This window comes from Pseudovirgaria hyperparasitica, assembly GCF_010093815.1.
Source record: "Pseudovirgaria hyperparasitica strain CBS 121739 unplaced genomic scaffold EJ05scaffold_13, whole genome shotgun sequence".
Lineage (NCBI taxonomy): Eukaryota > Fungi > Ascomycota > Dothideomycetes > Acrospermales > Acrospermaceae > Pseudovirgaria > Pseudovirgaria hyperparasitica.
Genome location: NW_022985561.1, coordinates 446,476 through 469,998, shown reverse-complemented (window position 1 = coordinate 469,998; position 23,523 = coordinate 446,476). Strand labels below are relative to the sequence as shown.

Sequence of the window (23,523 nt, the reverse complement as noted above, 5' to 3'; positions counted from 1 at the left end):
TGAGAATACTGCGGATTTTGACCATTCTCTGAAGGATGATGACTGGCACTGACGATCAGATACTATCTATATCTCTTGACGGCGGGCGATTTTTCTGCTTACCGTTAGTGGGCAACCAACGGTCAAAGTGCTTGCAAGCTCCCCAAGCAAGGGACAGTAGTGGACACACCATGCTGCGGAGCGTGGGCGCAGGGCCTCTCTCTTCAGTTCTTCAGTACACATCCCTGTGCTCCACGCTGTATGTCGTCAAGCACCGGCCGCATCGTGCGCCGTGGAACTAGGCCTTGCCCGCTTTCGCTCTGCCCTGGTGTGCCGAAGGATTTCTATCCCGGCAACACCTGAAGCATAGCGACATGGGGAGTCGAAAGACATTGAACGCGAATTGAGGGCAGTGAAATGCAACCAGTCCTATCACTTGCTCGAGCTGCTTGCCTCGCCGGGGATCGGACGGCGAGATACAGAGGCAGACATTGCCATCTCCATGACAGTAATGCGCATTACTTGCGGCGCGAGAGATGTGCCTGAGAGTAAGACAACATCGTACCTACACAGAACGAGGTTTGCATCTATACGCACCCGGTCCATGTGGTCCCGCTGCCTCCTTCAACATGATAGGCGGAAAGCAAATGGCAAGGCTCCCACCTGTGATAGAGGCACATTCCAGATGGCGCATGAATCAAAGAAGATCAAATAAAACGTCGGATGGCTTTACGGGATTTTGAATTTCATGGGCCGGACGGCGGCGAAGGGTACGGGCCTTGTCCCGTCCTTGTGTCTATGACTTCACACAGTTCGCAGGCACAGCAAAAGCAACCCCCAACAGGTTCCTGGTACATTGGGGAGAATTATTTCCGGTCTATGAACAGAAGATACTGGAGCAATGCAGAGAGGTATAGCTGGCGTGTTTTGCAAGTGGCCGCCGGCTCACTCCCGAAGCATCCATCTGCTTCGGGACACACCGCAGATCTGAAAGGGCCGCACGACTAGTCCTACTGCTATTCTCACCTCTCGACTACTCCTTCTCCACCGCCCCCACCCCCCTCCCCCATGAGCCTCGCGCGCCACCCGAGCCGGTGGTGAGGTGCAAGGGAGTGCAAGGGCGCCTACATGCATGGATGCACGGCCTCCATGGGTACGCTGCTCACGACTAATTTCGTTCTGACCTTGAGATGCGTGTAGCTGGTTGGCTTGAAGGGCTAACCGTTTTGCCATGTTCACACTCTTCTAAACCGCTAATCCAGCCTGCATTTATGTAGTGATGAACCGCACGTCCAGAAGCATCCTTTATCAACTCCATAATCCTCCACGTCCCGTCCCGTCAATCATACAATGGCTTTGGTATTGAAAAGTCCTGTGGCTCCCTCCAATCTCGACAAACGTTGGTCCCCTCCAGCATTCGCAGAATCGACCTTTGTTGATTCGTCGTGCTGTCCCTCACTGGCACTGAACTCGCCAGTGTCGACTATGACCACTGACTCCCTCTCATCTGCATACCTACCTTCCACATCCGAAGATCCACAGCCTCTATCTACTGTCGTCGCCCACGACATGCAAAGTTCGGGTTGGTACAGCTCAGGAATACCAGCAAGCGTATGTCGAATTTGCCTACACTTGCTCTTCAACATTACTTACATCGACTAGACATACGAATTTAGCTTTGATAACACATACATCACCCCCTCTTTAGGCCCCTTCTCGCCTCCAGAGTATTCCAAAGCAGAAGGACTACCACATATCGACACCAGCAAAGTAGCAGAGTCGGCTTACAACTTTGGCTCATCGTACGATTCGACACTACCCCCAAGACCTCGAAGTAGCCCCAGTACCTTTAGCCCCACTTCTGGTCCTCGTATTGAAGACTTCCTTTGGCAACAACAGTCAAACGGTCTTGGTATTTCTCATCAGTCAAGCCCTCCCATGGACCCCCTTCACAACTACCCATATGGCCCTCGGACGCCTCGGCATCATACCGAGCCAGCTATACCTAGTGTAAATGATATTAATGCACCTCAGCCGAGGCGGACGTACATTCCTCTAGCACCGAACCCGTCCCAGCAGGCTCAGTCTCAGTCATCCAAGAAGCGGCACCGGGATTCGGAAGAACCCCATGATTCCCCAAACAAACGAAGAATACGCTCAGACTCTGCCACTGTTACACAGGAACTTACGGAAGAAGACAAGCTTCTACTAAAACTCAAGGACGAGGAGAGTCTACCATGGAAGGACATCGCGATGAGATTCCAAACGGACCTTGGCAAGACGTGTCAGATCCCAGCTCTTCAAATGCGTCTCAAGCGGCTGCGGGAGAGACTTCGGGTGTGGACCAACGCAGACGTTCAAGCCCTCCATCTAGCCCATGACTACTGGATACAAAGCAAATACGAGATTATCGCCTCCAAAGTATGTTATCTCGGTATCTGCTTGATGATGTTTACTAACATATACTAGATGATTGAATATGGAGCATCAGACCGATGGTCAGCACGACAATGTGCGCGAAAATGGGCAGACATTGATCCAGGCCCAACACCATACACAACTACCACTACTTCTTCCTACGAAAGCCCGATGCCACAGTATGCGACCAGTCCACCAACAGATGCGCACGCCTTCTTGCCATATATGCACATTCAGCAGTAATGTTCCCAAGCCAGTTACCCAACATTCAATATTTGAGTTCAGCCACGTACCTCCTATAGAGCTACATGGACAAAACAACTACACTGCATAGCAATTACCTTCTGGCCAACCACCATCCTCCACGGACCATCTCTTCTGGTATATGGCATTACAAAATTTCTACTTCGGATTTTGCCGGAGTTGTATATAAAGTTGATTACTTACGCATTGGGCATGGCGCAACATGTGATGATACCTCTTACCTGTACAATCTACCTGGGGCAGCATATAAAATATTACGATGACCGACGACGAAATGGGATTTTCGCGTAACGACGAGGATGAAGGGGCATACGATACCAATAGCATAACGCAAAAGCGTTGCGAGAATAACAAGACAATATTCTACGAACTATCTTTCCGCATTTTCTCTATCTAAACAGGTTATGAGTGCATGTGAGACATACTGATATGATTATACTATACCAAGACACTTCCTTGGTAGCTGCAAAGACACATAAGACAGATCAGGACAATGGGCCCAGCTTGCGCCACGATAATGGACAATGGCAATTCATGCGGCGATGCGCAGCAGGGGGCGGAGAACTGATTTGCTTGTAACCTAGGTATTCAATGGAGTCAGCGTCGGAACTTGCCTCGTACATAGCACAGAAGAAAAAATTGATCGAATCGCGACTATAGACACACGCATCATAGAGCCCACGGCCAGACCCAAATGCAGATCTCGAGATCATCGTCCTGGATTACAATCTCCTAATCCGTCTACACTACGCGTACTACGCGTAAACGACGGTCCGACGTATGCATATTTTAGCACGGGTATGTGTATTCGAAGGGTCGCTGAGATCGCAGCAGGTCTCCATTTTCCCTCCCACGCCCCCGCCACTCAGCGCAGTCAGACACACGTTTCAGAGAGTCCCAGGACGCTGCAAGCAGTGTAGAAAGCGGCAAGGGATTTGCGGGTGGATGCATAGAGCGATCGACCACGAAAGACTACTTGCGAGAGCGAGATCCCGGGTTGATGAGATAGCTGTACAACGGTAGACGAAAGAAGGGGGGCCAAAACGGTCTCTGACAGCCACATCTTGGTTTTAACTTATCAGATCGTCGGCCTCGTGCGCCGAAGCGAGAAAGGATGGTTAAGCTTGCGCGTGGCGCCAGGCCGCGCTGCTGGTACGGTGTGACTGTGATGGACGGTAGGGGATTGTGCTGCGCTGTGTATATACTACAGTTTTGCGTTGCGCTGGATTGGATCATCTATGAAATATGGATCGGCTACTTCCAGGGTGAGTTATTTGAGATTGAGATATGCCCTTGCTCAACGGTGAGCTGGGATAAGAATCAGGTAAGACACGTTTCACGACGATGTCATGTCTGCTCGCGAGTTGATCGAAAGCATCACATTTTCAGGGCTCTGTTCGAAAGGGTCACTATTTAAGGGCACTAGTAAGGGCCCGTTGTAACTCTAGACGGAGAGTTCAGTACCATTGCGGTGGAAGGGCCTCGAGTCAGTAGTCATCAACGTCACTTAACGTGCAAGAAGACAGGGCTTGCGATCCTTCAGCTTTCTCGCGTGTGTAGTTCCGCGGATTCCCTGGTAAGTTGTGTTTTGGGAAACAAGTGCGAGGCAGACTCAAAATTGAATGGACTTGATTTCTCAGCCTCGTCGATGATAGCATGCATGCCTTTGTTTCAGATGGTGTGTAATGCAAATGGTCCGCACAGCGCGCTGCTTTTTATATCTTGCTTGCCATTTCAAGAGTCTTGTCTGCACCTGCGTGGCTCTTGATACGTGTCAGTGGCTTGGGCAGAGTCAGTGGGTGAGGTTGATCAAAACTAAAGGTCCTGTGTCGGTAGCTGGCCAGCGGCTCAGAAAGTGCTAGTGATGTCCTGGAAGATAGTGTTAACTCATTAGAGGAATTCCTCCATATGTGGCGGCAGAAGCTTCGGGAGCGAGGAGAACGGATGATTGTGGTAAAAGAAACGTGCTGAAGAACATCTGCGGGCAAAGAAACAAGAGTGACGATCACTTCACGGCTATGCCCGTCTACTCATGCTTTGGCACCCGGATCTCTTCCACCTCGGCCGAGCCTTTGACACCCGTGCGGCGTGTATCTTCCGGCCCCCTCCCCTCCCCTTTCACTCAAGCTATTTCGGGCACTCCTAAGCCCGGTGCGTCGTCCTTAGCCACCCGAGGGCCGCTTTGCGTAGTTCTCGCACAAGATCATCGGAAACGTCATGGGAAGTGTGCCTCGAACACTGCAAAGTCACACGAATCCCCCAATGTATCACATCTCGAGCTTTGAGAATCTGAGGTCGAACATGCAAATTACACTCATAATGGAACAACTAGCAGCAACGCTTGCATGGCTATATCGAATCCTTCCATTGCCGTGCCGAAACGCGCTCAAGATGCTGCTTGGGACTCCCAGTCACGATCCGCTAACGTCCCATCCTGGCTGGGCAGGTGTTTACCCCATCTGCGGCAGGATTGCGTATCCAACTTTCTGTCTGGAGAGGTTTCACTCTACTCCACTTTCTCGCTTTATGGTAAATACAGCCTTTACAATCTCTGATTCGCCAAGTGGGAGTCTTCTGTTTACGTGTTGCTGTCAAAAATCCAGCCGAGCTAACTGGCGTGACGAACTTACCGGGTAGCTACATCATCCTAGACATGCATTCCGTAAGGGACGAGATCGTTTGCGAGGAAGAAGGCGAATGCGACGTTTGACACAGTGAGTGCGTGCCTACAGACATAACGGAGCAACTCTCCACGATCGGTAGAGCAACTTTTGTTAACCTCGATGTGGTTGCTCCGGCCTCTCGCTCATGCTCACTGCGCCGGATAAGCTGCATCCTACCCTGACTACAAGGGCTATCGACGACCATGAATAAATGCCTGGCGTTATCGCCGGCGAGTTCCTTCCCTAGCAACATCATTTCTGCGGAACACACATACATAGAAGCCATGTCAATCCTATGCTTGCGGACACCATTGCGTTTACCAAGGGTGCATTTTCTGGGGGTCATACATCGTGACTTTGGCCCACCCTGGTCGCCGATATCAAGACTCCACATTGCCGGGGTGGCTGGATCGCGCAAGTCGCTTTGTTAAAAGTGCGAGTACCGCTATGGGCTCGTTGCGAGACGAGAAGACATTAACGAATGATCGGAACTCCGTATCGCCGATGCTTATGTGGCCCATTCTCAGCACGCGAAGGGGCGGATGGCAGGGAGCTGGCGGCGTGCGCTTACAAGAAAGGAGAGTAAATCGCGAGGACGCCAGCGCCGCCTCCCGCATGGTTTGGCGGGAAAACGCGCAGTATCAGCAACGTCTGCGTCCGCGTCAGCCCTGCCCTGCCCCTGCGAAAGAAGGCTTGGCCATTCTTCTTGCTATTCTAGGGACAGACATTTCAAATACGTGGGACACGCGTGGATCATGGGTGGTTACTTTTATCTCTGGGGCGAAATGTGCGGGGATGTGTCCAAAAAGCGTTCCTGGTCGTGTTCTGCCAAAAGTTCCACCGAGGGCAGGGCTTGGGGGCCGTGAAACAACGAACTTGCATACCTACCTGCATTTCTTCCACGACGAACCATGATCCTACCATTGCGACGCTCATCCCAGTCGCGTGGCCGCCGGGTCATGTGGGATCTCCTCTCTGTAGGATTCCCATAGGAGTCTCATGATGTTCCACATTTGAGCGCTTTGAAGAGCTTGCAATCGACAAACATGAGTTAGTGGCCGAAACATTTCACCGAGAGTCTCAGATAACACAGGATAGCATGCTTTACAGCAGCTGGTTGACTAAACGAGGCCCAGCAAGGCCCAGAGACCAGCAAGCACTCTCTAAAAGACTCAAACAGGACGAAGTAACCGATTGTAGTTCCAGGGACTAAAGAGGACAAGTATAATGACTATATGTGATAGCGGTGCTACTATGGCTACTATATTGTACAATGTGTCCCAAAATGCCTAGATGTAATGGTTCAGGGTCAGTATCAGCCTCGTCTAGTGTCACGCTTCAGGGTGGTACAATGCTAGCAATTTTATTATTAGTGTTAGACGGGTAAGGATTCCGGGTACTGGTGCTGTGCATGGTGAATACAGCAGGGCTCTGGGTGTGGAGGATGTGTGCAGAAAGAAACGTCCCGTGTGGTAGTTCGTGATACAGTGGAGCTACAGATGAGCCGCGTAGGGGCTATAAATTGCAATACACGCAGGCTATAGATAGTTGTTAGTAGTTAGTCCAGGCTAGAATTGGACTATTTATTGCAACTTGAAAGCGGCAAGTTCCATTTCCAACTTTCTGAACGGTAGATGATTGCTCAGGAGACGAAGGAGTACATTATTCAATGTCTCGACCCGACATGTTTCTGCACGAATATTGAATATCGTGATTTGAGAATGGCAAGGCCATGGGATTCTTGCAAACCCTGGACATTCATATGATGATGAACGCCAATCTTAGACGCAACTGGAACGCAGGTGCGCGGTGGCCAGAAGAGACTTCCCAAATAGGCATAACGCTTCGATTGCTCCAGCCTAGTGTGAGAGCTTAACTCGAAGTCACTGGCTAGGCTCGTGCGCACACCAAGCGACAGGACGGCTGCGGCTGCATAGACCCGATGATGGCCCAGGCGGATCAAACGGCTGCTGGAAATGGTTCAACAGCGTTCGGTGTTCCTTCGTACTGTACTTCATCTTCTCTCCATCCCATGGGGTGATCCTCCACGCCCAAAAATACTTCTCGCTGCCTGTCGGATAAGGGTAGCCACTCATATAGAGAGGAACAGGAGAGACTTGGCTGCATTTTAGCATTCATTGTACGAGCCTACTATTCTACCTATTCTACTACTTAAGTGTATAACATTTTAGTGCATTGCGAAGCATCTATTACTCCTCAGTTCCACTTCTAGGCTCAGTCTGGTCATGTTCATGGACTTTTCAGAACCTAGCAACCCTTCACCGGTCTTCAGTTTTGCCCAGCCATCGGACCTTATGTGTGTTCCTTTTGTCGCGGCTCTTCAACATTTCTTATTTCCTTTGTTCATTCATCACACGGGCTTCAGTCACTTAGTACTCACATTTACGCCACATGGGTTTCAATTTGCCACCGCCACTACACATCAATCTTACTTTCTATACGTATTGGTCGGTCCTCTTATGCCTTGTCGCAAACGCAGTATCTGATTGTTGATCCGCAAAAGTACATATAAGTTTAACTATGGTTCTGTCTTACGCTTATACAGACAAACTAATCATTCCCATTCCGCCTTGGAGTAAGAGATCGGCCTGGTTCCGTGTGGGATGCGGCAGGATATTCGCAGACGATACCACGTGGCGCTGCCAATTGCGTGGACGAGGAACGGGATCCTACGCTGTGGCTTGACGCATAACGCCTCCCACGCTGTCCTTTGAAACCCGCCATCTGTGTAGCCAGTCCTGATGTTCGACCGTCTTTGCACTGCTTAGTCGGTACCAAGAACAGCAATTTCAACCTCTATGTCCACTTTGACATCTATTCGTTTAGGGGTGCCCCAAAGCGTACAGATCTTTCTACGTCTGACTTGCTCCTGACTCTTGGTACTCAAATGCTGGTCGAACTCTAGGCAGGTACTCATTATTGAATAACTCGGCGTTCATCGTGCTACCTTAGTCGCGATTTGACCGGTAATCTGCAGGATTGCAAAAGCTTGAAGCGGGATCTGCCCAGGACCACGCCATAAACCTGGTCAAGTGAAGCGATCGCTTGCATGACGGACTTTAGCGAGCAACCGAGAACATGTATAGAGCTGCAAAGGTTTTGTGATCTGAGGAGGCAGTTTCGGTCACCGTACTCCAAATGGAAAAATAGATGCGTGTTGTAATAACCGTGATACTAACAATATGGCTCAAGCACTACGATCATAGAAGCAGCTATTGATGCTACGTAGGGTACGAAAAATCTATTATCATGATAAGACCATGCGTCGCTTGGTATTGCAATAGTCTCGACTGTAGTTTATGCACATTAGCCCTCCTATAAAATGATATGGTATTCGGATGTCTACTAGATTTCAGTCGTTCTAGTCGTAATACACCATAACGATACAAAAGACCACTACGGACACTTTAGTTCAACTAGAATTCCAGATCCATTCGTATTAGTAAACACCCTCACTGAATGTTACATTTGAAAAGTGTTATAGACACGGCAATCCCGAGGCCCTGGAGGAGTGGTGTAATTACCTGACCAGTCTGTGTCTTTGGTACTATGTTGAGGGACCTGAGTATCAAGTGGAGACTATGTAGCTACGCCACACAACTGTCGCTGTCCGTACCAAGCAAACGCCGAACGTAATATACCGGTCTAACACAATCATTTATCCGTCTCGCATGGCATCGATAGACAATGTATCAAGAAAGTATTGACCTACAGCGGCTTGCTACAGCCGCATGCATTCTTCTGTTTCGAAATTGCATACTATAGCACGCCTCCCTTGCATTGGTGGAGATAGGCAATTCGTCAAGCTGCACACGTACATTGTATAAGATATCTACCCGAGTCACATTTTGCATGATTAGTGTGGGATTATACCATATCTTAAGCGCGTAATAGAAGTTTATTGACAGCGTTCTTTGGCCGGGTGGGTAGGGCAATAGAGATATCCACGCAATAGAGATATGCACCCAGCTCGTGACGGACCGTGGCGGCAGATGACGCGTGCAGGAACATTGGAGAAGGGCTATTGGGTGCGTGACAATATGGCATGCTCCAGGCTTGGGATTTATCGGCTAGGGCATGTGATCATCATGTAAGTGATTAGTATAGCAGAGTAGTAAGGAGATGATGGAGGAGGGCAGGAAGGGGATCTAGTGCTTGTGGATCCATTGAGACATATCTATAGGCTATAGCTTTACCTTTTACTCATCATTGGTAGTGGTCAATATGGAATCATAACGGGTCAGGAGCGGGTTGTCCGAACTATAGTAACGTTTTACACACTTATAGAGCTTTACCTAAGGTCAAAGTGCTTACCTATTTCAATGTCTAAGCTACGTTCTTCCTTGTTACATGATCACAGAAAGTAGCGCTGATCATCAAGATTCTCCCAATTATCTAGGGTGAAGTCACTAGGTATTGCGTGTAACTACTCGCTGATATCTAGACAGCAATATAGGGATTAGAAACTGTGTTTAGAGTTTTCCACCTGTAATATAGAATATAGGTCGATAGTAGAAGGTTCCAAGGTGATCGTACCAACAATGAATCTGGCTATCCAAATATTCAAACATCGGTTACTTCATTTTCAAAGTAGCACAGGAAACTCATAATCATTATAGGAGACCTTATCTGTAAGAGACTCTTTACTAGCATTTGATCTTTTGATCTTGGAGAATAGTACTGTTGAGTAGTCTAATGTACCTCTATTTAGTGAAGTTGAAAACCTTGTAGCTACAAAGTCGTGTTGGTTGGTCGACCTTGCGAAGCGGACTTCTGGGTGTCAGCCTTCAGAGTTGGCCCATGATAGTTGGTCCAACTGTATGTGCACCGGCCACACATGTTAAGCAACAGCGTTGCCTTTAAGTAGGAAGTATCTCCGTGTAAAAGAGGAAGTAACAAGCACGTCATTAGAACAAGGCATGGCTGTTTGAACGCCTGCCTGGCCAAGCAAGGGCATTTCCAGAACCCAGACAGCCCAGGTTGAGCCACCCTGCCCGCATGAACGAAGCGTCGTGGGTGTTGCTGCATGAGCAGTGTTTAGAGTGCTGACAACAACCTTTAGACTCGTCCCTGAATATTGCAGCACGAAGAATACTCGTAATCTGTTATTGAAAATACTTCTGCCCTATCTCTCCTCGGGAACAGATGCGTTTGTACGGAAATGCTCCTTGCTGGACTCACTATTCTATGCTGGGTTGTTGTAGCCTGATGGCACGGATTATACCAACTGTTCTTCCCGGGCACATTCGTGGAGAGCTAGAAAGCTAAACAAGTGTCGAAATGCTACCGATGAAGTCTTACAGTATAGTGCATAATGTATAACAGACGTGGCGTTGCTTAGATCTAGAGCTGAACTTCCCAGACATAAAAATGACGACCTGGAACATGGAAGGTCTGCTACGAGGGCAGGATAAGTGATATACAAGGCAAACTACTAGGCCCAGTGTCTCGGAGCTGGTCATTCTTCATTACTATCGTTGATGAAGAGCCCTGGCTGTGATACTTGTCTCTTATTGGTGGAATAAATCGTACGCGGGGTGAGCGACATCTACCTTCAATCTTACAGGGTGTAGGAACATCGTCCGTTCCTAACACGCATGGGTCGAGGAAGTAAGCAGTGAAGACCGGTAACAAGGCGTCATCTTGATCTTCAAACGAACGCAAATAACGCTTCATACGGAACGCCAACTAAGTTTAAGAATTCGCGCAAAATTTCTTCGTTTGGAAACTAGACTTGCTGATAGTCTCAAAAATGGCGACGGGACCTAGCAATGCCTTGAGTGACCTGTATCTCGTTAGAATAGCGTCGGACGGTCCTTCTTTACGATCGTAATCGTATCAGAAGTCGAGTGCAATTATGAGACCTTTCGTGTCACACACTGTAAAGTATGTATAATTCGAACTCTTGAACGGAATGCTGCTTCCAGATATGCCGCGTCATCAAGAACCAACTAATCGAGACCAGCTTAAGAGTAGACAAAACTAAAGCGTGACTCACTAGGGGTCATTCATATATACATATTCCTTTCTGCTCCATTAATGTTTCCTTGCCAATTACATTCCCGGCAGCAACTACAACACTTGAGTGACAATTTAATATGTGAAAGTTGCTCATCTTTGGATCTCTAGTACACCTCTTTGTGCTCCGAAGACCTGTCCATGTTGGCCAGGCTAGAGAAGAACACTATTGATTTCGCGTAGGCAGATCAGTCGTATTGTCTTCTTTGCTAATAAATAAGACTTCTACAATTGGACTGCATACATAATGACTCCTGCCGAAAGCATGAACCTCTGACTTGTTATAGTAATGTCTGAATAGAATGAGGCAAAGTACATATAGCGCTAGTGGAATATCATAAGGACTTATAAGATAAAAGCAAGTATTAGCATGATTAAGGTGCTGGTCAGAAAGACATTCGGACTAGGAAGTCACGAACAGGCCCCGGCTTTCGAGATTAGGTCGCCCAGCTTCATAAAGCTTCCTCTATGAATCAATGATAAGCCAAGGCCTTGAGCTACTGACATATCCCACATAATGGAACTGCATCTATATGATAATAGAAGACAGTCATGCACGCAAAGCTCGTAAAAAGTGTCCACTATCCATCTGACATGCTCGTAGTCACCAGCTTACAAATGATCTGCATGATTTACTTGTGTTGCATAAAGCTTGTTATTGCTTATGACGTCAGAAATCCATAAGAGTAACCATAGAAGACAAAAATCTATTTGATAAGCTGTGTTAGTTGTCTCGGACTATAAGTTGTTTGCTTCAAACCTATGAGTCTCACGCTATAGACAGTATGATGGACAAACTTCCAATCGATATCAGCAGCACTGACCATCGGCGTCAGCCAACTACCATAATCTAGATTCTGATATTGCAGTTATCGACTTGTCAATAGAACTTCCAGGAGGCTGTGCTTAGTAGAGTCACCCTGGAATGCTACGCTTGATCAATTATCAACGGTGTCTGATGCTCCCGAGGACCGAATAATATCTTCATCAACATATCACTTAAGATGATCCTGAAAAGCGACTGTGAGTTATTCAGGCTCTTGAAAGGCGAATTCTGAGACCTCTATCAGTGTCCTGTGGCCCCTTAGAGCTAGGTCACGGGTGTATTGATCATAGAGATCTCAGATCTCGTGCGTTTACTTATGATTAGTGATAATGCGATCTGATATATCAATAGTAATTACTGCAACCATCAGCACGGCAATGCTATCTATGCACTCAACTGGTGTTGTTGTCAGGGGTCCTACAGTATCTCCCGGAGTCAACGTTAATTACTCAGTGCTAGCGCTGGGTATTATAGCCCTTTTGTCATTTTGCTTCAATATTTTGCAGGGAGCTCTTTCGAGTAGGTGTTGAGTACAGTTCTCGCAATAAGACAATATGTGTGACTGAGCGCCGTGGAAGTAGTATAGCGTACAAAAGATGGACGGCAGTGGACGAAGACTCAAGTATGTACGAAGATCATGCATTCAAGCTCATGTATATTCATCTTCTCTGTCTCTCCTTCTTCATTATGGTTATAAAATTTAGAAAGTAGACACATGTAGCTATGAATGCAACGGCGCTTGTAATATAGTAAAGCTTAACCTACCGGCGTTCAAGGTTAGGCTACTCCAGCCTGTATGGTCCGTGCGTCTTCACCGACTCTGGATCAGCGGGACCTCTACTCGTCCTGTTCACCAAACCAGTCATCCACTGGAGATGTGACAGAATGACTGAGTCGACAGGGCACCAAAGGTATCGCACAATACCAAGTTTAACGCGTATCGTGCTAATCGACAAAGACTGATGAAACGAGCACGCAAAGCATGCACCGAGTGCCGGCAGCAGAAGGTGAGATTCTTGCTGACTAGTAATCAGCAGACGGATGACATTATGCAAGTTCGTAGTATACTGACGACGCTTAGGCAAAATGTGATGCATACCTCAACCAGGATGGGCCATGCACGCGGTGTGGGAAAATGAAGATACAATGCGTGATTAGCGATCCTTTCAAAAGAGAGCACAAGCGAAAGTACGTCACATGTTAATCAGTTTGCCTGCATCTTCACATTTTACACATATCTATACACGGCTCGACTCTGCTCGAGAACGCTTAACGCAATCTTATGATACCTTTTGATTGTTTAGCATCGTTTATTCACATCAAACAGACGCCTTTCGGAGCTAGAGAAAGAGACCGAGGCACTGAAACAACAGCTTGGCAATACAAGGGGCTCTGCAGAACTTACGAGTCCACGCACACAGACTTTCAGTAGTGGAGCGAGTGCATCTCCGTTGGGACCTCCGACATTCCAACCTCCTGTGGCAAACCAGGTTTCACTAGACTACAACAGCGGACCTTTGCATACCAACAGGTACCCGATACATACTCCGGTGCACACACCGGATCAATTAGCCAGAGGTACGTACGATCAGACTCTCGATGGAACCAAAGTTTCGGGCAATACACTTGACGAAATATTCATGATGTGAGTCAAGTGATAAAACGACAACCTGGCTATGTTGACCAGTTGTACAGGTATTTTGACCATTATCATCGATTTCTGAAAATTCTCGATCCATCCGTACCGCCGAATGCCTACTTCATGGAGTCACCTCTGCTTTTTTGGGCAGTCATCGGCACTGCATGCAGGACATATACGAAAGATCTTTCTCTGCTCTACTCCCTGGCACCAAAAGTTGTCAGTCTCGCTTTGACAACGCTGCAGAAGCAGCCGACAATACAGACCGTCAAAGCCTTACTGCTCCTCCTGACTTGGCCTTTTCCGAAGGGCGTGTATGATTCAGACGTAGCGTATCCTATGGCGGGAGCATTGCTTCATATTGCAATGCAGATTGGGCTGCATATTCCAGCTTCGTCTCAAGACTTTTCGAGGGTCAAGCTTAGGCTCACTGAAGCCGAAGTGGATGACCGTTGTGGGATCTGGGCTCGTGTGGTCATTGTGTATCATCGGTACGGGCATTCTACTGTGCATAGTCAGGGCATCAACCACTAATTCAACGTAGATGTGCAGCCTTTGTAGGTCAAAATCCCATGACCATTCTAGACAAAAGTCACGACCCTGAGCAGGTCTCCCATCTAACAGCGAGACTGTCTCCAAGTCTAAACTACGGGCTGACACTCCATCGAATTGAGGCGAGATGTTGTGACGCTCTCCTTGAAAATGGATTGCGAAAGCTACCACCCGAAAGAGAGCTCACACTAGATATCCTGCTCCGAGTTTTCGAGGGCCAGCTACACGACGTCGAGCACCAAGCACCCACGGAATTGACTCGAGTGAATTGGGCCATCTCTCGACTCACAATTCTCGTATTTCATTTCTACAAAGAGCCCAACGTCAAGGAAGCACCGGCGTTCACGCGTATCTACAACAGTGCTTGCCAGGTCATTGAGCTGATCAACGGCATGGACAAGAACAACCCCGGAACGTTGGCATATGCACCTCGACATCTCACCTTTGGGATCCTATTGGCTGCAACGTCAATTTTGCGATTACTGAAAAGTTGGTTTGCAAGGTACTTGGATGTTGACGTCGCCAGACAGAAGCTATTCTTCAGCCTCGACATGGCCAAGCTGCTCTCTCACGGGAACAAGGACGCCCAGACAAAGCTCATTCCCGTTGTCACACAACTCTGGAGTAGCGATAAGGCGTTTAAGAAGCCAGACGGGTCTGAGTTCTCCGCTCTGCGTATCAGAAGTCGACTGATCATGAGTCCGATCGCTGACACGCTGTGGTGGTGGAGAGAGGAGTTTGGCGGTCAGGCTGGGGCGTATCCACTCACTAATGAAGACGAATGTAAGAAGAATGCACCGAGTAAGTTCACAAATGACTGCTGGCTGTGTAGGTTAGTCATTGACAATATACAGTTCAATGCACATCTGGCAACGCAATACCTACCGCCGATACGGGCTCCACTCTACTCGAAGCTAATCCAGCTTTGACCACTTTCGACTGGATGCAACCATACTACTTCATGGACGACCAACTACTAGCGGAGTTTGGTTTCAACCTCGACAACCCCAGTGCAGGAGTATCGTCTATGGACAACTCATACGGCGCCTGGCCTGCAACTCCCGCTCTGAACGGATATAACATGAACACAGCAGGCTGAGCTATTACCTACTTCTGCATACCAAGAAACTACCTACGTATCCGTCAACACACCACTCGCATGCTCCATACAGAAGGTACTCATCCAACAACCTCCTTCACCCACCCCACAAACTGCTCATAGCCCCTCCTAAACCCATCCCTCCCCTCCTCCGAATCCAACTCTGCGCGCGACCCCATCCAGCCATGCCTCATATCCGGATACGTACACACCACACTCCCAGCCGGCCTATCCACCGCCTCAAACGCCCTCACATCCACCGCATCCTCATCCCGACTCGCCATCACCAAATGCGGCATCCGTAACCCACGCGCATCCCCCTCCGCCAACCGACTCGGATGCGCCTGCGCACTCGCCACAAACCCACCTGCCGTACCACTCCTCGTGCTATCATTATTGCTCGCTAGCACAACCACCTTGCCACCCCAGCATAGCCCTAGCGCCACAATGCTCGCGATATCCGGCTCCGAGGCCCGGATTTGCGCTGGCATGCTGGCCACGTGTGACGCGCACCGTGTGAGGTCGCCTTTGCCCGTGGGACCAAACATGTCACCGACAAGCTTCTGCTTCGCAGGCGTGTCAGCGGGGAAGAGCGCACGGTCCATGCCGCCGTCGAGTAGGTCCGGCATGAAGACGCGTGCAGGGAGTGCTGCAGCGATGAGATCCTGTTTGAGTGAATGAGTTAAGTCGTTCATTCGTTCGTCACAGTCCCTCAAAAGTGAGAAAAAAAACAAAAATACGACAATGAAGATCAAGATGAAGAATGAGAAAGGACCAGTGTAGGAAAAGAAAACACATACAGCGCCCTGCAGCGTCTGACTCGTAAAGCCAAACGCGTCGTAGACGAATACAACAGCCAAACTTGCGTCACGCGGGCCGGTTGTGTATGTCTTCATGCCGGCCATGTCTTCGTACGTGCCCTTTGGAGTGTACGCTCCGGGCGTCACGGGTGCGAGCGCGCAGCATGCTTTTGGAAGGGGCGAGTCGGAGGACATTGTTTACTTTGACCCGCTTTGTGCTGCTTTTGCTGCTACTACAGTGCGGTGGGCGTGGGTGATATTGGCTGACGATCTGTAGGGATCTGGCGGGTGTGCGTGAGTGGTTTTGCACTCTACTGGCTTTCTTATATAAAGACATGCTTTGGCTAGTGTTTTTATACACATAGCCGGAGACAGCCATAGATACAGGGTTGACGTCCGGGTAGATTGATCTATTTGAGCCGGCTCCGGCTTTAGACGTCATGTCGCCGGGGTGTTCCTGCTCATAAGCGCCAGCATGAAGCGCCACACCAATCAGAGCTCACGATTTGTCCATCTCGTCTACTCCTACAATGCACAACGTCAACCCTAATTACACACACACACATAATTACATACGCCCACACTAAAAGCGAGGATTTGGAAATAGATAGGACAGAAAAGCGTTAATGTTGATTGTCGCAGAAGGCTTTTGCGACGGGTATCATTACATCTGAGTACTGGTCGTAAGCATGTACAGGTAGACGTGCGCTGCCGTGTTGAAAAGCCATGTGAAGTAATGGCTTGTATGCATCCCTTGTATGCCGGCCAGCGCGCACAAAGGAATGCGTATGTCAGCACCATCATTCTTGGTCGAGATGTTGCTGTTCGGAGAGGTTGTCATCGGGCTCCGGTGTCACTGCCAAAGCTCCAGGTGTTGGCAACCAGCTGAAGAGGGCATGGTTGTTGTTGCCGTGTTCACCCACCAGTGGTTTCCGGGCACACCAAACACCACTTCGATACTGAGTTAGCGGTGGCTGATTGTACTCACACTCAGTCACTTACATTGATAGCACAAACCGTTCTTTACCATTGATATCTTTCCTGACTTCGGACAGCAGCACTTCGATTTCTGATCTTGACATTTTCAGGACTTTCGTGAACAGTGCCAGGGACGCGGCCTGCAAGAAATCAAACATGTTCTCCTTGACGTAGCAACCCAGCTTCCTGGCCTCCTTGTCTTTCGGCCAAGGCCCTATAGGCCACTTGTACTGATGCGCACGGATATCGACGAAGCCACAGTTTTGCAGGTGATCTGAGAATGATCTTGGTGCAGTCAAGTCGACTCCGATAAGCGAGGCCGCACGGATTAGCCTATTGCTCCAATCTAAGTATGGCGAGTCCTCAGGTGTGAGTAATGGATTTGAAACGCATCTTGGTGGGAAACATGCTTCTTGACATTCTATCCAGCCACCAGGTTTCAGATGTCTTCTTGGTTGTCAGTAGGAGTCTGCATTGAAAAAAAGGGGGGAAGAATGACAGGAAAGTCTGTTGGAAGATGCGAGACCAGTCTCTGATGCCAAAGCAAAGCATCCTCTCATGCACAAAATCGTATTGATCGTTGTATAGCCATTCCTTTTCGGCGTCATCAATGACGAAGGAACAGTTTGGCGGTACTCTAGGTCAAGTGAGCGAGACAGGGGGGTGGTTAGGGATGGGTGTAAATACTCGTTTGGTTGTATTGGACTGCAGCGTTTAGCTTCAAAACGGATGCAGCAAAGCCAAGGATCTCACCTCAAGTCTATTCCCACGACACTGGCCGAGGGGTGTTCATCGGCAAAGTCGATGGCCCATATGCCTGTGCCGCATCCCACATCGAGCACGCTCTGAACGTCATCGGGGATTGGCGATAGGTACAGAGCACCACCGAGCGTCAGGCGAAATGCATGGTGTTGTAGATCTGCTTTATGATAAGCGTGAGGCAAGTAGTTCTTGGAATGGTAGCACGAACCTAAACGCTCTGCCTCATTCTTGCCAGGGCCATGTGGGTTAGTGTCCGGATCTGAAAGCGGCACAAGGGATCGGAGGGACGCACGTCGTCATTAGGTAGCATATAGTCTAGACAAGGGTCAGTTGTGAAGGAGCACCGATTGAGACGAGTCAGATACGCACTCTCGGCTTCAAAAGCATGATAGCGACGGCCTAAAAGAGAATAAGATTGCTGTGTCAGGCTTGGCGATGCGGTGAAAGGGCGTACCTAGTTCGTATCTGTAGGCATATGCGCTGGAAGTAATGGAAGTAGTGGTGCTACACGATGTAGATCAGTGTTACATGGCAAGGTTTATGAGGGAGAGGAAGTGAGAGGAAGATGAAGCTCTTGAAGATGAAATGAAGCTGGATGCAGGGCAAGCAACGTACGGCGAATGCTGCTCACCAAGCGCCGAGTCCCGATCACTCTGGAATAGGGGACTTGTCAGCAGCCACAACAGAAGATATGCAGATATTGTCGCGACAGCAGCAGACTCACATCGTCGTTCATGAGCAGTGCAGTGCGGGCTTACGACTTTCCAGGTACCCAGGTACTATATCGTCGACGCAGGTGTGTGGACGAACGAGGACGGGAAGAAGGGCATCGGTCGACAATGAAAAGCAACGCTCATGAGGAGAGATGCTTTCTGCTTTGCTTTCTGCTTGCTGCCCTTGTCCTGGGCCGTTGCTAATTGATGACCTTGTCCTTGCTGATGGGTTACAACCTAATACTGTATCTTTCGGCCGAATAGAGAGCTTGTTGATCAGCATGCAGGTGGTTGCATGATATAATCATCATTTAGCAGTGCAGCCATGTCTATCGCAGTAGTGGACAGTAGCAGACAGGAGCACCTGTCAGCAGTCACCCCAGCTAAACCTAGGGGAGCAAGTACGCCGCGGTAGCTAGCAGTAGCGGCACCACCCAGCTAATTTAGCGAGCCTCGAGCGGACTAACGGGGCCAGTGAGCGCCCCCATTGCATCATTAACTTTTGCCAGCTGTCAAACCGCCGTCAAACAGGCCGGGTGCCGCCCAACAAACGAGGGGCACGCGGTCGGTTGAGGCCCCCCAGACTTCGTTTAGCCCGCCCGAGCCTGGGACCCTCGACTATCGACCCTGGACTCGCTGGACCCCTTGGACATGCTAAAGGACAGGCTTCCAAGTCGCAATGCCAGCCCTACGAGCCCTAGACCGTCGCGGCATATAATGCGGTATTGCCTGATGGGTATCACTTGAGAAGTCTTGACGCTCGGTTGTGGAAGAAGCGATATGGACATCCATACCCTCGGACATGCACGAGAGAGTGCGACACGCCAGGTCCAAGTCCCCGATTCGCAACTCTCGCAGTGCATAATTGCATACATATACATATATGTTGATGCAGTTCTCCACACCTGCATCATGCATCTCAAAGGAACGAACTATCACTGACTAGTATATAACAAGCGAGTATGGTGGAGGTGTAAAAGACGAGTGATCGATATATAAGAGCGTCACTTACAGTGCTGTCACCGTCACGATTCGGACTATGATTTTAATAGTACTAGACAAGTACTAAGACAAGTGACAACATTTTCATTTCGTCCGTGTCAATGGGTATAGGGGCCCAACCTACCCAATGCGCATGTGGCTAACATGTACCAACATACTGTATAGACAAGACTGTGGCTAAGGATATGTGTGGCTGTGGCTGGGCTGCGGCTCTGTCCAGAACGTGTCAATCTTGCACCACCTGGCCATGTGAGCTTCAGCTTCAGCCTCATCTCAAGCTTGTTCTCTGCAACACCAGCCGTCCTGTACAGAACAACGACATACCTTTGCTTCCTGTCTACTACTTCTGTAGCGAGACGAATTCTGTTGTACAACCTATATCCTTTCTTACGCCATACACCGGCTCCCCTCTTCGTCATATGGATCACTAGTCCCCTGCTTCACTTGCATCCCAACCAGTCCCCAACATGCCAGAGTTCAACGTCTTTCGCATCCTGGGCGATGCCACCCACGCAACCTCCAAGCTCATCCTGATATGGGCGATACATTCCAACCGCAGCGCCGAAGGTTGTTCTCTCTCGTCGCATTTGCTGCTTCCCTCATCAATCATGCTCACTCTCCACAGGCGTCTCGCTCCTCACCCAAATCCTTTACATCGTTGTCTTCGGTACCCGCTATCTCGATGTCTTCAAACCCCATCTGACCGACTGGCACTCCAAGTGGAATTTTGTCCTCAAGATCGCATACATCACTACCTCTTGCTACATCGTCTTCCTCATGATGCGCGTCTTTGCTCGAACGCGTGAGCGTGAGAAGGCGTGGAAGCTCGGCGGATACTCCTTCATCGGCTCCGCCGTAACAGCCCCTTTTATCTACATGATATTCAGTAAATTCGCAAAGGGTCACGGTATCCTTGAGGTATGTCGCCCAACGCCACCGTTGACTAACCAAAGCCCACTGACCAGCATTAGATCCTCTGGACATTCTCCGAAGAGCTCGAAGCGTTCTGCATACTCCCGCAGCTCGTTCTACTGCGTCAAACGACTGTGCCCACGGTGATCGACTCTTTCTACCTCGTCACGCTCGGCTCTTACCGCGCGCTCTACATCTTGAACTGGATCATGCGATACGCAAAAGAAGGCGATGTCAACCCGGTATCCTGGATCTTCGGCATTATTCAGGTCGCGTTCTACGTCGACTTTGCGTGGGTATACTGGACGAGACAGAGGGTGAAGCTACGTGCTGGGGGAGTTGTGGACTCGGAAGATTTGAGTAGGGGTTGGCTGATTGGCAAGCTTGTGGGCAATCGCAAGAGCGCAGACTTTGATGAGGATGAAGAGGCCCAATCCGATCCGGAGGCACAGACCGGGCCGCGACGCGCTGGACGCTGGGGTGCCAGAGGGATCTCGATCTCGGCGGATGACGGTGTTCATGATGTGCATAAAGATGCGGAGAGACAGCCGCTCGCAGACCCAGATGCTTTTGAGGACGAGAGCGACGGTGAAGCCGAACCAGCGACGAAACAGCAAGATCCAGTACCCGAAGTTGGCAGTGGCGCTGAGTGGCGAGAAGGAGATGGTAAATAGGAGGAACATCAGGAGTTCATGTTACATATACAATGTCTGGATCTGACACGATCATCTAGTCCAATATCTCACACCACATAGCAACACCTCAAAACACTCTCAACACGACCGCTTCCGTCAATCACTCTCATCCATGGCATCACATCTACCCGTCTAGTCCGTGATGACTGTCGGATCCCACGCACACGGCTCGTAGCAATCGAGCTCCAACGTCTCCATGTCCTCGTCACTAATCTCCCACCCAAACACGCCCGCATTTTCCTCTATTCGCTCCTTATTCACACTCTTTGGCAGCGGCACAAACCCCTTCTGCAAGCTCCATCGCACCAGCACCTGACTGGGCGTCTTTCCATACCTCTCCGCTAGCCGCACCAGCACCGGCTCCTCGTTCCTCGTCGCCCGCACCAGCGGCGCATATGCCTGCACTACAACACCTCTGCGCTGACACCACTCCACAATCTCCCGCCGTCCCAGCCAGGGATGCAGCTCCACCTGATTCACACTCAACACCCCGCCCGCACCACTGCCCTCCGCCGCCTCCCTCTCACGCATATACGCCTCCAACTCCTCCAAATGCCGCACCCCGTAATTACTCACCCCAATACTACGCACCTGCCCCGCCCGCACCGCCTCCACAAGCCCCGCCCACGCCCCCAACCGGCCCTCGCGCCCCCCATACGGCGCATGCACAAGGTACAAATCCACATACCCGAGCCCCGTGCGCTCCAGCGTCTCCGCAACGCTCTGCCGCGCTCCCGCGTAACTCGTCTTGTCCGGGGGGATCTTGGACGTGAAGAAGAGCTGCGATCGCGGGATGCCGCTGTTGTGCAGCGCTTCGGCGGCCGCGGCTTCGTTGGCGTAGGCGACGGCGCAGTCGATGTGGCGGTAGGAGTGCGAGAGGGCGTGGTGGACGGCGACTGCGGTGTCCTGGGCGGGTGTCTTGTAGACGCCGTAGCCGAGGAGGGGCATTTTGTGGCCTGAGAGGAGGGAGGCTGTGGATGTGTTTGTTAGCGGCGGCGATGGCGGCATTGTGTTGCGGGGCGTTTGTGCGGTTTGTGTTTGTGTTTGGGGTGTTTGTGCGTTTCTGCGTTTGGGCGTGCTTGCTTGTTGGGGTTTGGCAGGGGGTTGTTTCAGTGATTTCCGCGCGGAGCTTTGCAATATACAGGTAGACGACAATACGTAGGTAATTCGCTGGATGTAGCCTCAATTCGTCTCTCTTTGAAACGCAACAACCAACAACCACTGGCGCACCTTATATATGTACAGTATGTATCTGTACACAACACACATATAGCGCTCACCCAGACGAAAGTCAATAGGCGATAGGCGTTCGGCACTAAATGTTGGATGACGTACTCTGCTACCACAACACCTCTGTGACAACCAGTCGTGGTCTGATTTGGCCGGGCGAGTTGCATTTAGCGTTGTGCGCGCGGAATCTGGAGCCGGCGCTAAGAATGATCAAAGATAAAGGTGGAGACGGAGGACGGAGGCCGGATTTAAGGTTTCGCGGTTTGAATCTTGGCGGGTTTGTTTCAGAGGAGTGGATGAGGTGGGAATCATACTTTATAAAGTAAGATTATTTTATGGTGATAGAATAAGAGTGTTACTAAGAGAAAGTACTATATACTCTAGAGTCTGAATGTAGAAGGGATAAGAAGAAAAATAGATATCACTTTCCAAGCTTTCATTGTGTGTTTTAATAATTTTAAGTTACTCTAATTAGAACAATAATAGTCCTTTTAGTATCCCTTGATCCTAGTATTTAGTATTATAAGTTTCATCGATAGTATACATATTACAAAAATATTATCCATGAATTTACGGCTTTAGATGTGATTTCTAAGTGGAGTAAATTTATTACATTTTCATATAGGTCTAGATTTTCAAAGTCGTTATGAAAGGCTAAATATAGAGAGGTAGAATAATGACATGCGGAATGACCTATTGTTTCCAACTACTATTAACATAGGCGCAATAACAATACCTCGAATAAGTTGGCAACGTATTTTATGACCAAAGTGTTTCGAGCGCGTCTACCAGGACCTATTCGCCTGACTACAGACTTTCAATGTCGAATCTCAAGCTTGGACAGCTAGACATAGAGAGTCTGGAGGCTGTTAAGGGGTAACTTGGATGATACGTACCCAGTAAGCTTCCTGATCAGTGATGACAGGCTCCAAGCTCTTGCATATAGTCTGGT

At 49.4% G+C, this 23,523-nt stretch overlaps 8 protein-coding genes across 8 annotated transcripts; 4 read left to right on the top strand and 4 right to left on the bottom strand.

The window, feature by feature from the left end:
• Window positions 1-1,207: 1,207 nt before the first annotated feature.
• Window positions 1,208-3,021, top strand: EJ05DRAFT_540184 (uncharacterized protein). Its single transcript, XM_033749581.1, has 3 exons — window positions 1,208-1,590; window positions 1,642-2,400; window positions 2,449-3,021. Exons 1-3 carry the CDS (start codon window positions 1,330-1,332, stop codon window positions 2,638-2,640), a joined length of 1,212 nt encoding a protein of 403 aa, XP_033597903.1. The 5' UTR covers window positions 1,208-1,329; the 3' UTR covers window positions 2,641-3,021.
• A 2,750-nt stretch (window positions 3,022-5,771) lies between these two features.
• Window positions 5,772-6,239, top strand: EJ05DRAFT_488216 (uncharacterized protein; the record flags this gene model as incomplete). The annotated part of the gene is made up of 1 exon (XM_033745690.1): window positions 5,772-6,239. One exon carries the CDS (start codon window positions 5,772-5,774, stop codon window positions 6,237-6,239), a length of 468 nt encoding a protein of 155 aa, XP_033597902.1.
• A 3,751-nt stretch (window positions 6,240-9,990) lies between these two features.
• On the bottom strand, window positions 9,991-10,719 carry EJ05DRAFT_101859 (uncharacterized protein). The gene is made up of 2 exons (XM_033738943.1): window positions 10,527-10,719; window positions 9,991-10,390 (listed from the first exon to the last, which is right to left on the bottom strand). Exon 2 carries the CDS (start codon window positions 10,371-10,373, stop codon window positions 10,077-10,079), a length of 297 nt encoding a protein of 98 aa, XP_033597901.1. The 5' UTR covers window positions 10,374-10,390; window positions 10,527-10,719; the 3' UTR covers window positions 9,991-10,076.
• Window positions 10,720-12,785: 2,066 nt separating this feature from the next.
• On the top strand, window positions 12,786-15,479 carry EJ05DRAFT_502910 (transcriptional regulatory protein LEU3; the record flags this gene model as incomplete). The annotated part of the gene is made up of 7 exons (XM_033747328.1): window positions 12,786-12,811; window positions 13,148-13,196; window positions 13,271-13,377; window positions 13,517-13,834; window positions 13,885-14,319; window positions 14,373-15,181; window positions 15,235-15,479. The coding sequence occupies 7 exons, from the start codon at window positions 12,786-12,788 to the stop codon at window positions 15,477-15,479; spliced, it is 1,989 nt and encodes a 662-aa protein (XP_033597900.1).
• A 40-nt stretch (window positions 15,480-15,519) lies between these two features.
• Window positions 15,520-16,776, bottom strand: EJ05DRAFT_101723 (uncharacterized protein). Its single transcript, XM_033738939.1, has 2 exons — window positions 16,280-16,776; window positions 15,520-16,144 (listed from the first exon to the last, which is right to left on the bottom strand). Exons 1-2 carry the CDS (start codon window positions 16,472-16,474, stop codon window positions 15,560-15,562), a joined length of 780 nt encoding a protein of 259 aa, XP_033597899.1. The 5' UTR covers window positions 16,475-16,776; the 3' UTR covers window positions 15,520-15,559.
• Window positions 16,777-18,881, bottom strand: EJ05DRAFT_101732 (S-adenosyl-L-methionine-dependent methyltransferase). The gene is made up of 11 exons (XM_033738940.1): window positions 18,744-18,881; window positions 18,635-18,672; window positions 18,474-18,523; window positions 18,389-18,418; window positions 18,312-18,334; window positions 18,228-18,246; window positions 18,011-18,176; window positions 17,945-17,962; window positions 17,757-17,894; window positions 17,282-17,704; window positions 16,777-17,230 (listed from the first exon to the last, which is right to left on the bottom strand). The coding sequence occupies exons 1-11, from the start codon at window positions 18,753-18,755 to the stop codon at window positions 17,080-17,082; spliced, it is 1,068 nt and encodes a 355-aa protein (XP_033597898.1). The 5' UTR covers window positions 18,756-18,881; the 3' UTR covers window positions 16,777-17,079.
• Window positions 18,882-19,993: 1,112 nt separating this feature from the next.
• On the top strand, window positions 19,994-21,320 carry EJ05DRAFT_467669 (uncharacterized protein; the record flags this gene model as incomplete). The annotated part of the gene is made up of 3 exons (XM_033742853.1): window positions 19,994-20,301; window positions 20,360-20,652; window positions 20,706-21,320. Exons 1-3 carry the CDS (start codon window positions 20,202-20,204, stop codon window positions 21,318-21,320), a joined length of 1,008 nt encoding a protein of 335 aa, XP_033597897.1. The 5' UTR covers window positions 19,994-20,201.
• A 17-nt stretch (window positions 21,321-21,337) lies between these two features.
• Window positions 21,338-22,747, bottom strand: EJ05DRAFT_532748 (Aldo/keto reductase). Its single transcript, XM_033749088.1, has one exon. It carries the CDS (start codon window positions 22,347-22,349, stop codon window positions 21,474-21,476), a length of 876 nt encoding a protein of 291 aa, XP_033597896.1. The 5' UTR covers window positions 22,350-22,747; the 3' UTR covers window positions 21,338-21,473.
• Window positions 22,748-23,523: the final 776 nt, after the last annotated feature.